The following is a 14,487-nucleotide window of genomic DNA, read 5'->3' on the forward strand; positions in this document are numbered from 1 at the left end:
ATTTTACAAGATAGGATTATAAATTCTCTCTAGTTATATATAACTTTACTTAGAGCATTCTCTATGCTTCTTCACTAAATATTCCTGGAAAAACCTTAGAAAGAGCAGCATGATAAAATGAGAATATGTGTCAAATGCAAGGTACATTATAATATGAAATACTATTGTTAAATAGAAGTGATTCCGTAAGGCTAATATAGCTTACTCTATTTTACTACTGCTACAGAATTGAAAGACTCCCTCCCCTGCCCATATCATGTCATGCAAACAGGAAAGCATGAAATGTCAAAACTGCCTAACATTAAAAAATAAGTCTCTTAATTTATTTGCATTCTAAAATAGAGCCCTTCATCTGAATCTTTTTTCCATAGAAAACACTAATAAATAAAGTACAGGATTTGTCAAGCCCATATAACACGCCCTTTAAAACTTTAAGTTCAATCACTATTTGTTTTCTACTATTATACTACATTTTGGCAGCATCTGTTTATTGGTCTGTCATTGCAGAATTGCAACTTAACAATAAACCAGTCTGACATTTTAGGTCTTGAAGATACATACCATATATATTTCTTTAAAAATAATCATACTTTTGTAAGCAATACTTTACAGTAGACACCTCAAAAATCTACCATAGATGGGAAACTTAAAACGAGAAAAATTTAAGTTCTAAATCTTTATACATATATATCCAGATTTCTATATATATTATATATACATACACAAGTATATATAAAATATATATAATCAGATTTGAAAAATGAACAAAAACTGGGCACTGTACATAAAGTCTTTTTAAAACTCAAACAATAGAAAACTCTTTAAACATTAAACAATTTTAATAAAAGTTTCTGTACAATGCTAAGCAGTTTTATTTACACATAGAAAATGTAATAGGAGTAGTGTTTGAAATTACAGAACTCCTTAAAATTTCAATGGCAGGTAAATCTGGAAAAAATAACAGCATTCCATTCACAAATATCTTCAAGCAATAAATACGTATTTATAAATAGTGTAAATTTACATCAGGATTAGAAACAAAAATCACAAATCTGAAGTTTATTCCTTAGTCTATGTGCAATCCATTATCTTTGTGACTTGGCTGTTAATTTTTTAAACATTTTATTTAGGAACCAGAAGTGTAATAACCGTCATGGTTTCAAAACAAGACAGAAAAACATAAAAGCAGTAAAAAAGTTCCTTACCTAACTTTTCACATTAAAAAAAAGTTGACCAAATAAAGACTTAAAATTTCTAACTACCTTACAAAGAAATGACCAGCTAGGCTAGTATTTTTTTCCAAGGAAAATTCTGAAGAGGGGAAAAGACAGATGAAAACCAATTCGTCAGCCCAGAAACAGAGAAATATAAAAGAGGTTGTCTTCAAGTCAGTAGTCTGTATGATGTTGCCAGTTTTGTCAGATATATACAAAACATGGAAATTATTATTTTGTTTCTGAAGAACAGCTGATCAGCTTTGTGAGAGTCCTGGAGTAGGAGCAAAGCTCTCCCCTGTCCAGGTGGTTGACACTCCGCACTTGGAAGGTTGCATAGACACAGTTTTCAGCCAGCAGCCTTACGAGATAGCTACAAAAACCAGTGGTGCAGAACTGGGTTACTTCCTGAATAGCAGAAAAGGTCTCATTTAATGTCCATGGAACAATATCAAGATGAGGAGGATGGTAATGGAGGAGCCTGAAAATGAAAGTAAAGTATGTTACTTTGGTATATAAATTGTTAATAGTGTTTCATAGATCAAGGCTACAAACATGGTCTGTGTAAAAAGGTAGGGGCAATAACAATTCTCAAGAAAGTTCAACTGCCTCCCACACTCTGTCCAGTGTAACCTCCATTACTGTCCCCCACCTGGCCAATTTTCCTAAGAGTCTGAGACCATTACCCTACTTAGTGTACCCTACATTTTGGTACTTCTTCACCAATTAGTCAAAAACTCTTAAAATGTTATTAGGTTGACCATTTTTTGAAACTGCTTAAGAATTAAAAGAAGGCTTGTAAAAAATAATATAACAAATCAATTATAACTTCCTTGGTGACTTGCTTCAGAACCTAATTCAACTAGATAATAATTTATTTAACAGGTAATTTTCTTCTTCTTCAAGCAATCTTGAAGACTATTCAAGTGAAAATACCAGAAGCTAAACTTCAAAATTTCAGTTTCTGACCACATATGTAAGAGAGTAAGTATTGAAGGAATTCAACAATTTATAAATTATGTTTATTTCTTATTCATAAAACTATTGATATGCTAGAGTAAAATGCTCTCCCCTAAGCATTTGCTGTTTAAAATTTAAAACTGTGTGCAATTTATAAAGGTATTTGAATTTCATAAGGTTATATAACGTACCAGGAAGTTAAGCTCCATCAAATATTCCTGTAAAGTTACTACTTCTGGCAAGGACAAGGTTTTAAATAAATACAATTAGCTCTAAAAGCAGAAGTTATTTAAAAGCATACATACTGAATCATTTTGCAGACACTAATAACCTATGCACACAAACATTTTATCAACTGAGATCAAATGAAATAAAGGATGTGACAGTGTTCTAAAAGTACACAAACATTTAAAAATGTAGTTACTGTGACATTATTTAGGGCTGGTCTCACTCAGGAAGAAAAGTAAAAATATGCCAATTTCACAGAAATAAATACCTGGAAGTGGAGGAGGGGGGAATATGAGTATTTCCTCATGAAATATCTAATGAGTCAAAGGAAAATTTAAATATTTTCATTACCTCCTACTCATCAGGTGGCAGAACAAATCCTGGAGCTTCCCTATCCAGCTAACTATGTACTCACATGTTGGTTTCACTTACTAATGTAAATTGGTCATAGACTTGCATCAGGTCCTCCATTTTGTACTGTTCTAGCACCACAAAATTTTCCAGGTTTCCACTTGTTTTTCTTGCACAATCTTGGCAATGTACTATGTAGGTCTTTCGAGAATTGCTCTCATTAGTGACAAAAAGCAGATTAAAAACCTCCACCTAGTTCATACAAGAGAAAAAGCATTCAACAGATACAGTAGTATTTATTTTATTGTACTACTTTACTATATAGAGTTCTACTTTACAAGGAGTTTGGGACAGTGATTACTGATTAAGAGTGGGTACTAAGACAAACATAGCTCTGTTTAAGAATCTTTAATAGGCTGGGTTTTTTTGTACCAGACCCAAAGACATAGGTGGGACTGCATCTTTAGGGGAGTGACCCAGGGGAATGACATACTCATTAAAACCACTGCCAAAAAGCCTAATCCAAAAGTTTGATCAAGGTCAGCCTATTTATTTGTTTTAAATTCAAAACATCATATACAATCAGATGAAAGTGATCCTTACTTTCCTTCTACTTCTCAATGATAGCACTGTGTATGGATACTTGTCTTTCCCAATAGACTGAGCTCCTCAAAGATGAAGACCATGTTTTACTCATCACTGAAACTCCAGAACTTATCACAGAGCTTAGTGCTTAGCCAAACCTCAAAACAAACTTGATGGATTCAATCATCTCAAATAAAAATCAATGTCAAAATTACACAATTTCAAGGTTTGGAATGGATCATTAATATCCCTGGCTAATATATTCAAGGAAAGAAAATTCTCATGACTTCATGTCTTCTTTGAAATTATGTTATTAAAATCCCAGGGTTAACCATGTTTTTCCTTACTATCAGTGAGCAATAACAAATAACATAAACCTCATAATCTGAGTTGAAAAATTTGTGAACATTCTTCAACTTGTCCCTCACTTCTGCTATTTAATGAGCTGTCTTATGAATTTTACCTTGAAATCTTTCTAATTCCTCTCCTTCAATATTCCCACTGCCAGGTTCTAGTTTAGGCCTTAGGATGACAACCCTTAACACCATTGCAATAGCTTCTTATCTCCATCCTCTCCAATCACTTTTCTCTCTGAAATACTTACCCAACTTTGGTACTTGCTCAAACTTTTGAGGGCTTCAATGATCGCAGAGTTAAGTATCAAACTCCTTAAAATCATTCACAATGCTCTGCAAACTTCCTACCAACCAAACTCATAAATGGAATTTACATAGGCTGTGTTCTAATCACACTGAACTATTTACCCTTTTCTGAAGAAACCATTCCATTTCCCATGCTGTTCCTACAGCTCATAAAAACATTCATTCTACTTTTATTTATTTACTTAATTGGACAGGAAAATTTGCTTTATTTTTTTTAAATTTATTTTAATTGGAGGCTAATTACTTTACAATATTGTAGTGGTTTTTGCCGTATATTAATCTTTATTTGCCTAAAATCATATTCATCCTTAGAGGATGGACTCAAATGTTAATACTTTGATGAACTCATGCGAATACTAGAAAGGAAAACTCAGGTCATTTTCTCCCCTTAGTGTTTTCCTAACAGACCAACTTTGCATTCACCATAGTCTCATAGAACTGTTTATAATCTGTCTTCCCTAAGTAGGATGTAAGCTCCTTCAGAGCAGGTACCACATCTTTGCTTCTGCATCTCTTGCAAGCCTTGGCCACAGGAGAAGCCTGACCAACGTACTGTGAATTGTACCAGAGAGAACTGAACAACGATCTGCCTGAACTGTACTGAACTATATCCAGTTTACTGGCATCTGTCTACCCCTGGAGTGTTTCCAGTTTAAAATTTCAAGATTTAACTTGACACTTGAAAGTGAAAGTGAAGTCGCTCAGTCATGTCCAACTCTTTGCGATCCCGTGGATTGTAGCCTGCCAGGCTCCTCCAGAATCCCTGCCATGGGATTCTCCAGGCAAGAATACTGGAGTGGGTTGCCATTTCCTTCTCCAGGGCATCTTCCCAACCCAGGGATCGAACCCGGGTCTCCTGCATTGCAGGCAGATGCTTTATCCTCTGAGCCACCAGGGAAGCCCTAACTTGACACTTATTATCTGTTAAACACAGCTGTCCCTCAGTATCCATGAGGGTTGGGTCCAGGACCCTCCATGGGTACCAAAATCTAAGGATGCTCAAGTCTCTTACAAAAAATGGCATACTAACTGCACATAACCTATACACATCCTCCTCTATATCTAAATCATCTCTAGATTACCTATAATATCTGAAACAAAATAGTTGTTGGTGTATAGCAGGTTTAAGTCATGCTCTTTGGAACTTTCTGGACTATCTCCCAAACCCCCAAATATTTTTGATCTGTGGTTGGTTGAATCCACAGATAGGAACCTGTGGATAGGGAGGGCCAACTATTATCTACCAGATAAATGATTCTAGTAAATACTTTTAGGGTTAATTCAGTTAATTCAGTTAGTGAAATGGCATTTCACCAGAATAAAGTTTAATATAGTAGTTAAATAACAACATGGAACACAATGTCAATTTCAGTAAAATGCATTACATAAAAGTACATTAAAAAAATAACTAAAGAGAAACCCAAACTGGAGAGGTAAGAGGTTTATAAAACAACTGAATAAGAACAATTATTTACCTCACAAATGCTACAGTAATGCGCTGGTTCTTCTTTTGTTCGCCCATGCCATATAATCTCTTTTCCTGCAGCAATGAGAGCTTCCCTCAATGTCTGACACTGCTTCAGAGTTCTCAGAAGACAATACCTAGAGTATGGGGGAAAGTTATTTGTGACCAGCAACTGAATATTGAATATTTTAAGCATGAAAGATGTATCAACAGAAGTAATGCCAAGAGATTCTGTTCTAATATCTGTAAGTTCATTTTTATTTCATCAATTTCTCAGATATTCTCCAATTTAAAAAATAAGACTAATGCTTAGCAGGTCTGATAATGATAATTATTAGATCATTTACAGTTGAGAATAACTGGCATCTGAATATCAAAATATACTAAACTGACCCTGTGTTTAAATATAAGTTGCTAATTTGGGCTCTTATTTGGGCAAGTCAATTAACCTCTTTGGGAGTCAATGTCTCATCCTTGAAATAGGGGTCTGAATCCCAGATGTGAAATCTATCATTTTAAGTAAAGTAGGAAAGCACATTATTTCTATAAACACTACCTAGACACTTATAAATACCATCACTAATATGGTTGCTTCTGAAACTTTTGATATATAAGCAAAAAAGTATTTATGGATAATAGTTACCACACAATACAAAAATGGTTTCACTGTAGTATTGAAGACACTAAATTCCCTGATTTTGACTTGAATACTGTGAAATCTTTCATTCATATTAACATAATTGAACTTTCCTTATAATTTACATGTTTTTTAATCTCATGCTAATGATACAGTAAATTCTCACAATTTTTTATTTTCCTATAGTTTGCTATCATTACTTGGAGTTGTTTGCTAAGTTCTCTTACTCTCCTGTGGCTCTTAGAGGCTCAGGTTCTTCATCTGAATAGAGAAGTAAGACTAGATGATCTGTATGGCACTTTTCAGCTCTAAAATTTGTAGACAATGAAAACACCCTAAAGAAAAGGAAATGGGTTTAGCAACTGAATGCTGTTTGAAAGTAAAGGTCTTATCTGTTTTATGCATAGTCTATTCAGCGCTTAGGACAGTGCCAAACATGTAGTAGATGCTCAATAAATATATGACTATGGAACAACTAATATTTAAAGTATGATAAATTATAGCATTTTAAATTTCTCGTAATTTATAGTTCCTTGATATTTTATAAGTTACTAGGTTAAAGTATTATAACTTATCAGAACCCACATAAGTTAAAAGCCAGCATAAAAAAAAAGATAATTAAAGATAGTCTGATAACTTATTTAATAAACAAAAAGTAATATCAACTTTATAGTTGTAAGGCAAATTCCTTAAGTATCATATAGCAATTCTTGGGTATTTAACTTATTTATAAACAAAATAATGCTTTAAGACTTGCAAGTCAAAGCCAAGGGTGGGTGGGTGGGTGGGTGGGTAGCTATGCTAGGGGAGAAGCAAGTAAAAATTTAGAACATGGCAAAAACAGAGAGCATATAAACTCAGGCTTTGCTGCTAGCTCTTAAACAGTACCTGCTTCTCCGTTTTTCCCTCCCTGTGTCCCATACACTTCATCTCTGAAGACACTGATCTAACAATAAGTTTTTAAAGCAGGGCTTCACAATAAGGTCTTTTTCACAGGAAAACAACACCCACAACTCGGCAGATACCTTTGGAGATTTATAGACTCTACTAGGATCCCATGTAGGAAAATAAACAAAAATAACACAATAAAAATGAATAAGTAATTAAAAAATAAGAACCAGACAGGGAATATATTAGATACTTGGCACATATTACACCATTTAAGGCTGGTGCAGGAAGCACTATTATCTCCACTCTACAAATCAGGAAACTAGGCCATTAGGACCCTGAGAAGCTGATACTATAAAGCTATTTCTAAGTAGTTGGACTGTTGTTTAGTCGCTCAGTTGTGTCTGACTCTTTGAGACCCTAAGACTGTAGCTCGCCAGGCTCCTCTGTCCACGGGATTTCCGAGGCAAGAATACTGGAGTGGGTTGCTATTTCCTTCTCCAGGGGATCTTCGGGACCCAGGGATCAAACTTGTGTCTCCTGCATTTGACGGGTGGATTCTTTATCATTGAGCCACCTGGGAAGCCCTATTGTGCTAGGGGTTTGTAAAAGCAAAAAATCTCAAGTTTCCCCTCACTATCTTACACTGTACTATTGTCTTTCTGGTCTCCTTTCACATCTTCTTACCCACGCCCCTTTAGAAGATGAGGTTCTCAATCAGCACAGTTCTCCCTCCACAAATACAGAGCCTCGGTTCTGTGGAGTCTTACTCCACTCTTTACTCAGCAAATGAACTTTCGGATCCAATGCTACTACTACTTTGTTAGATAGATTGCAGTTTATAATTTATAATAGTTTCATTTAGAAAAAAGGTAACATACTACTCTTTTGCAAATAATAAAGGGTTAGAGCTAAGGCTGCTAAGAATAAATCCTAAGCCAACAGTATTCTGCTTCTGAAATCACAGCTCCAGAATTTTTATTTTGTGAGATATAGGAATCTAAGAAAACCAACAGCTCTATTAATCTGATTTGACAATGAATAACCAAATTGCGGTTTCCCCTTTGCCCTTATGTTTTTTCCTGAACAGTAAAATTTTTTGTTCCTTCCCATTTTCAAAAGGTAGTGGTTGGAATAGAAGAAGAATTGAGGGAGACAGAGGCTCTTCTGGAGTCCACAGCAATGAGCAGGTCCTCAAGAAGGAATCTGATTTAACTGAAGGGCAGGGGAAAATAAATAGAAAATAAAGAGATTTAAGGAAAAGATCCTAGGAAAGATACACATATAATAGTCAAAATTTGACTTAACAGTAATCTGTTCTGCTTTGAATAATCCCAGACTGATTTTATATGAAGACAATGTTTGAGTGTATTGAGGAGCTAAAAAGTAAAAGTCAAATAAAATCAGGGTTGCAGTTTCCTCATTTTAGTTTTGTGGAATTTTAATAAGTTTATTGCATAGCAATTAAGAATTCAATTTGTTGAACCTATCAAAACAGCAACAGATTCAGACCTGGTGAATAGATTTGTGACTGCTAAAGGGGGAGGGGGAGGGAAATTGGGGAGGGATGGACTGGGATTTTGGAGTTAGCGGATGTAAACTATTACATATAGAATGGATAAATGACAAGGTCCTACGTATAGCACAGGTAACTCTATTCAGTATCTTGAGATAAATCATAATGGAAAAAGACTGCAAGAAAGAAAGTATATATGTTTGTAACTGGGACTTCCCTGGAGGTTCAGTGGTTAAGACTCCACGCTTCCAATGCAGTGGGCGTGGGTCTGATCCCTGGTTGGGGAACTAAGATCTCATATGCTGAAAGGTATAGCTAACTACATATATGTAACTAAATCACTTTGCTATATGGCAGAAATTAACATAACACTGCAAATCAACTATATTCAATAAAAAAATTCAATCCGTCAAAAAGCAAAATAATAAATTACTAGAAAAAAGTTTAAGAAGATAGAAGATGCTATTTCAAATGCATCTTAGGGACGGGGTCAGAAATTTCAGCATTTCAGGAGCTAGAGAAGTTGGGAATCAAACTTCCCTTTGACTTTGCAAGATCAGTCAGGATCAACCTGGTTTTAGGACTAATGTTTTTAGTTGTTTGAATAAAAGACTACACAAAAAGCAGGGGCTATTAAAGGCAGATTTGGCTTGGAAGAAAATCACAAGAGGCTGACTGAGGGCTGGATGTATTTGAGGTTATAGAGAAGAACATAATCCAAACAAAACCCCCTTTGGCAAAAATGAAACCTAAAGTGGGATGGAATTTTAGAAAATGGCCTGCCGTAGGCGATAGAAATGAAAATATACTTGAAATATTACAATAAAAAAACTGAAGACAATGAGGACAAATAGTATATTCATAAATCAATACACTAGGTAAAAGACAGATAGACTAAGTATGTCATGGATGCTAAAAGGAGAGTGAGGTAGAACTCACAAAACTTTTCATAAAGAAGTTGCCAATTAAAAAAAAAAAACAATAAGTTGCCGATTTAGATGAGACAGGAAGGAGAAGTGGGAGGAAGGCACCTTCCGGGCAAAAGGAATTCCATGAGCAAAGGTAGTGTGGGGATTATTTAGGGACTAAACAACGGTTCTTATGACTTTAATCTTGGGATGAGGTTTCCGGACTAGGAAAATAAAGGAGTGAAGCCAGAGTGATATTAGATTATGTTAAAGTTAAGAAAACACTGTGATTACTCTGACATTTTGGGGATAACCTAAGGTTTTCAAGTAAGTTCCCAAATATTGGTGTGGAGATAAGCAGCAGCATGGTTTAACTTGGTACGGCACTTCTAAAGTCTATGGTAACAATCTCTGCCACTAAGAAGTAGATGATAAATAATTTTTAAAAGTGCACCAAGAAGTACCTTGCCTTGCCCAATCTGTCTTACTAAAAGAGCCATGTAGGCAAAGTGAGCCAAAAGGTAAGCCCTCAAAACTTGCCACATGTCACTCCAGAGGTAGATTCACCTAGACAGCAGTGAGTATCTGAATGCCAGTAAATCATCTAACAGTTTCATTTAAACCAACCACATGGCTGAAAATCAAGGTCTCAGTCAATGAAGAAATGAGTATCTTAAGAATTTTAAACTCTCAGAAAAAACAAGCATGAAAGCAAAGTATGTGTTAACCATGAGAATGGAGAGCTTTTGGATTTTTTAGATTTTGTTTGCTGAATGTTATCACAAAACACTGTATGGTTAAATATAACCCAAGGACAACAGCACTAAAATCTATGCTATGTGGTGATACCACTTACTCAGTTATTAGGCCAATAAGCTATGACTGTAGAGTTGTAGAACACTTCATATATTCACTGAAACATGGGAATCAAAGGAAAAAGGTAACAGTTTGCTTTAATTTATACTCAAAAACTCAGTGCTAAAGTATATATTATATAGGTAACAGGGTAAATAGGATAATAATCTATAATATGTGTGAAAAAAAAAGGGGGTAAATAGGATAATAATCTATAATATGTGTGAAAAAAAAAGGGGAAACAAAAATATTATTAGTTCTAAAAGAGATCAAATCTAGACTAGGGTGTCCCTAACTTGTCTGGATCATAGGATTCATCTAGATCACTGTGCAAGAGATTCCCAGGGTTCTTCACACAGAGCTTTGAATTTACTTATTAGGAACAGAGTCTAGAAATGAATTTTAATACGAGTCTCAAGTGATTCTTATGATTAGGCAAGTAAGAACCAATTGAACCTCTTACTTCATTAGAACCAATGTCTAAAATCTGTTAACAATATTTTTCAGCAAATCACCATGATTTTATGATCAGAGCCATAAGAGATCACAGAGAAAAACCCACAGAAAAAGCTCCTATGAAAGAGCACAGATTCTGAAGTTAGACTGCCTGGGTTCATACCCCAGCTCTACACATAAGTCTTAAGTTTCCTCAAATGTAAAGAGGGCACATCTAACTATGTACTATTCTGAGTACATATGTTACATACATGCTTAGATTAGTGCCTAGAAGTTAGTGATCAATATTTGAACAAGTAAAAATTTTCAATTGTGCTAAAATAATTATTTATTTTATATATCCTAATATATCACTGCAGATGGTGACTGCAGCCATGAAATTAAAAGACGCTTACTACTCCTTGGAAGAAAAGTTATGACCAACCTAGATAGCATATTGAAAAGCAGAGACATTACTTTGCTGACAAAGGTTGGTCTAGGCAAGGCTATGGTTTTTCCAGTAGTCATGTATGGATGTGAGAGTTGGACTGTGAAGAAGGCTGAGCGCTGAAGAATTGATGCTTTTGAACTGTGGTGTTGGAGAAGACTCTTGAGAGTCCCTTGGATTGCAAGGAGATCCAACCAGTCCATTCTGAAGGAGATCAGCCCTGGGATTTCTTTGGAGGGAATGATGCTGAAGCTGAAATTCCAGTACTTTGGCCACCTCATGCCAAGAGTTGACTCATTGGAAAAGACTCTGATGCTGGGAGGGATTGGGGGCAGGAGGAGAAGGGGACGACAGAGGATGAGATGGCTGGATGGCATCACCGACTCGATGTACGTGAGTCTTGAGTGAACTCCGGGAGTTGGTGATGGACAGGGAGGCCTGGCGTGCTGCAATTCATGGGGTCGCAAAGAGTCGGACACGACTGAGTGACTGAACTAAACGGAATATATTTTAGAGGATAATAAGATATATTAACATGGAAAGACCATCATACTTCAGTGAACTGAAGGAAGAGTTCAGTAGCTTTGCTTTTATTGTCTTCCTTAATGCATTTCTTTGTGTAGGCACTGGTCTACTTTAAGAATAGCTAATGGTTCAGAAAACTCAACAGCTAACACTTTAGCAGGGATTACCTATCAGCCAGCTAAGAAGATACACAGCCAGCTAAGAGATCATATCTAACCCATTTATTCTTTTCTTCCTTTACTCCTAGTTTCATCAACAAGAATAAATATGTCACTACATAGCCCAAGCCAAAACCCCAGAAATCCTGATTCCCCTCTCACCTCCACCACTCAATTAATCCATACATCTATTTTACCTTCTATACTTTGTCTTCCTTCTTATCTGAAATATAGTAAATACCTTCTAATATGCCTCTAAATCTTCTGCCCTCCACTGAGGACTTATCTTGCTGGCAAGTGATCTACCATGCAAATTTGATTATTAAAAAGATTTTAAAAAGATTAAAAATTCTAAAGGCTTCTCATTAGCAGCTGCTGTCAATGTTAAGTCTCCCTGAAATGTTTAGCAACAAAATTTTAAATCTACACTCTTTAGCTGATATAAATGATCCAGTAGGGCTTAATCCTGAGAGACATTTCAAAGTTTAGTCTAAAGAAGGAGAAACTAAGCTTGCTTGCAGTATATGGGATATGTGGAAAAAAGTTTATGTTCATTAAAACGGTGGAAGGAAACCAAAAGAGATGTTATTGCACTAAGCTTCCACTAAAATGTTCCTAAGGAGTTAGGCTATGAACTTTTCAAGTCAAGTTCATTGCAGTATAAAATGAAAGAAGTAATCAAGATAATGAGTATTCCTCTGACTCATGCCAATGTAGGAGACATCTGGAAGAATGTGAAGGAGAGTATGAAGATGACTGTATTTTAGAAACACAGCTAGGATGTAGAAATTTTGAGATTTACTAAATGACTTACTCAGATGAATGACTTTATAAAATTGCAAGTTTCCAAAAGACTCAACTTGAATTTAAAAGTACAAAGAAAGAAACAAGAATGGTATTGACTTTTAAAAATAACTACAGGTAATTCATGCTCAAAATGATAACAAAGGATTAGTAGATGACAACAGGAGAGAACATCATGTCCCATTATTAATCACTCGGTACAAATACAGTTCATAATTTTTTATAATCCCACAAATTTTTCATAAACTCACTGGTGTTGAAACTTGACCTGGGGCTTTTTAGAGTTTTTACTTAGCTCATCAGAGTGACTATTTATGTTTACTGTAGAAATATTAATGTATTTGATTTCAACATACTGCCATAAACTGGTGGGAGGGTAAAATATACTGTATTATCTTTCTAAATCCAAAGAATTCAGAATATCAAATCGTATTTGGTCTAAGGGGTTTGGGATAAAGGACTATGGAGCTACTTCCATGAAGCCTTTTCTAAAATGTTCCCCTCTCTAAGAAGTACCTTCCTCTGTGCTCTCCCATGGTTTTTATTTTAAAACAGTATCTCCATCATTAAACCAAAGATTATGTATTTTTAACATTTTGACTATTCCCCACATTATTTTAAGCAGTCTGAGAAGTGATCAGATCCTTCTGTCACCTAGCATGATACCCGAGTTCCAACTCAGTTTATAGATTAAATAAATCAAAGAATGAAAAGAACTGGGTAGAGCTAAATGAGTGAGTGTACATGAAGGCACAGGTAAATTTTGCTTAGATTCTTTATGGTTGGGCAGACTTACTATTTAACCATGAAAACCTAAAAATCACACATTGTAAGTTCACACTATTTAAGAATTAAAAGCAGTAACGCAAGGAGAAAGTTAAGAAAGAACATCTTTGCAAATCTTTTCCATTCACTTCTTACATCTAGCAGATGTTTTTCTTTGAAAACAGCCTATAATTCGTATCATCAAATGTACAATGAATCAATACTTTACTGAAAGATAATTCAAAGGAGGAGAAAGGTGGGTGTAAAAACTGCAGTTCATAGTAAAGATGGCTTAAGATACCAAGTGGTAAAAATAAGTAGAAAATTCAAGCACACATCTAAATAAAATGGAGAATATGGCTGACAAGGGACGTGTGGGTCAGATATAAGGTACAAATGGGGATTTGAAAGAAAGTTTGTATCTGCCCCTTTGTGTGTTTAGAATAGTTTGTTGTTGCTGGTGACCTCAGCAAGAGAAGTGACAGGAGCATATTGAGGTAGAAAGTCAAAATACTGTGGATGGTGGAGTGAACAGGAAGGAGATGAAAAAAATGACTCAAAGTAGAGGGAAGGAATTATAAGGGAGAACTATTTCTTAAAAATTGGTATAGCTCACAACCAATGCAAGTACTACTTTGTTTACTGGCAGAATACTAGATTTGAAGAGCAAAGCAATGATGTGGATACAGTTTTACAGTGAAACTGAGCTTGTGGGAAAAGACTCCCTCTCTATTTCTGTAACAATACATTCTCTGTGTTCTCTTCCAAACTTTACCTAGTTCTCCTATTTGCTTTTCTTAAATAGAAGTATTTCCCCAAGTTCTGTCCCCAACTCCACCCCTCCCCTTCCTCTCAAGACCATCTCAAACCACTAGCTAGAAGACCCCCTAGTCAGTCAGCTCTGACTTTGCTCTCTGGAATCCTGCATTTCCTACGGCTTCTGAAAAACTACAGCTTCTGATAAACCAGCTTCTATACAACTATTTCACTGGCTCTTCAAATCTGTTGCTGTTTCAAAATGAAGCTCCATGTCACAGATACATGCAAGTAGCTTTTACCTAAGACAGATATGGGCTTAAATCT

The 14,487-nt window shown here is 35.5% G+C and overlaps 1 protein-coding gene across 9 annotated transcripts in view; it reads right to left on the reverse strand.

Annotated features, from left to right (window-relative positions):
- Positions 1–296: 296 nt before the first annotated feature.
- The window catches only part of KDM6A (lysine demethylase 6A), a 182,319-nt gene continuing 168,128 nt past the window's right edge, over positions 297–14,487 (reverse strand). For 7 of the 9 annotated variants that reach the window (XM_040266144.1, XM_040266143.1, XM_040266140.1 and 4 more), the window contains 3 exons: positions 5,476–5,602; positions 2,835–3,005; positions 297–1,695 (listed from right to left, as the gene is read on the reverse strand). In XM_040266144.1, the coding sequence (XP_040122078.1) occupies positions 1,666–1,695; positions 2,835–3,005; positions 5,476–5,602 (328 nt within the window). In that variant the 3' untranslated portion in view covers positions 297–1,665. Of the gene's footprint in view, positions 1,696–2,834; positions 3,006–5,475; positions 8,206–14,487 lie in introns of all 9 variants that reach the window. The other 2 variants (XR_005725456.1, XR_005725455.1) reach the window with 2 other exon arrangements.

The sequence above is a fragment of the Oryx dammah genome, unplaced genomic scaffold, assembly GCF_014754425.2.
Source record: "Oryx dammah isolate SB20612 unplaced genomic scaffold, SCBI_Odam_1.1 HiC_scaffold_23, whole genome shotgun sequence".
Classification (NCBI taxonomy): Eukaryota; Metazoa; Chordata; class Mammalia; order Artiodactyla; family Bovidae; genus Oryx; species Oryx dammah.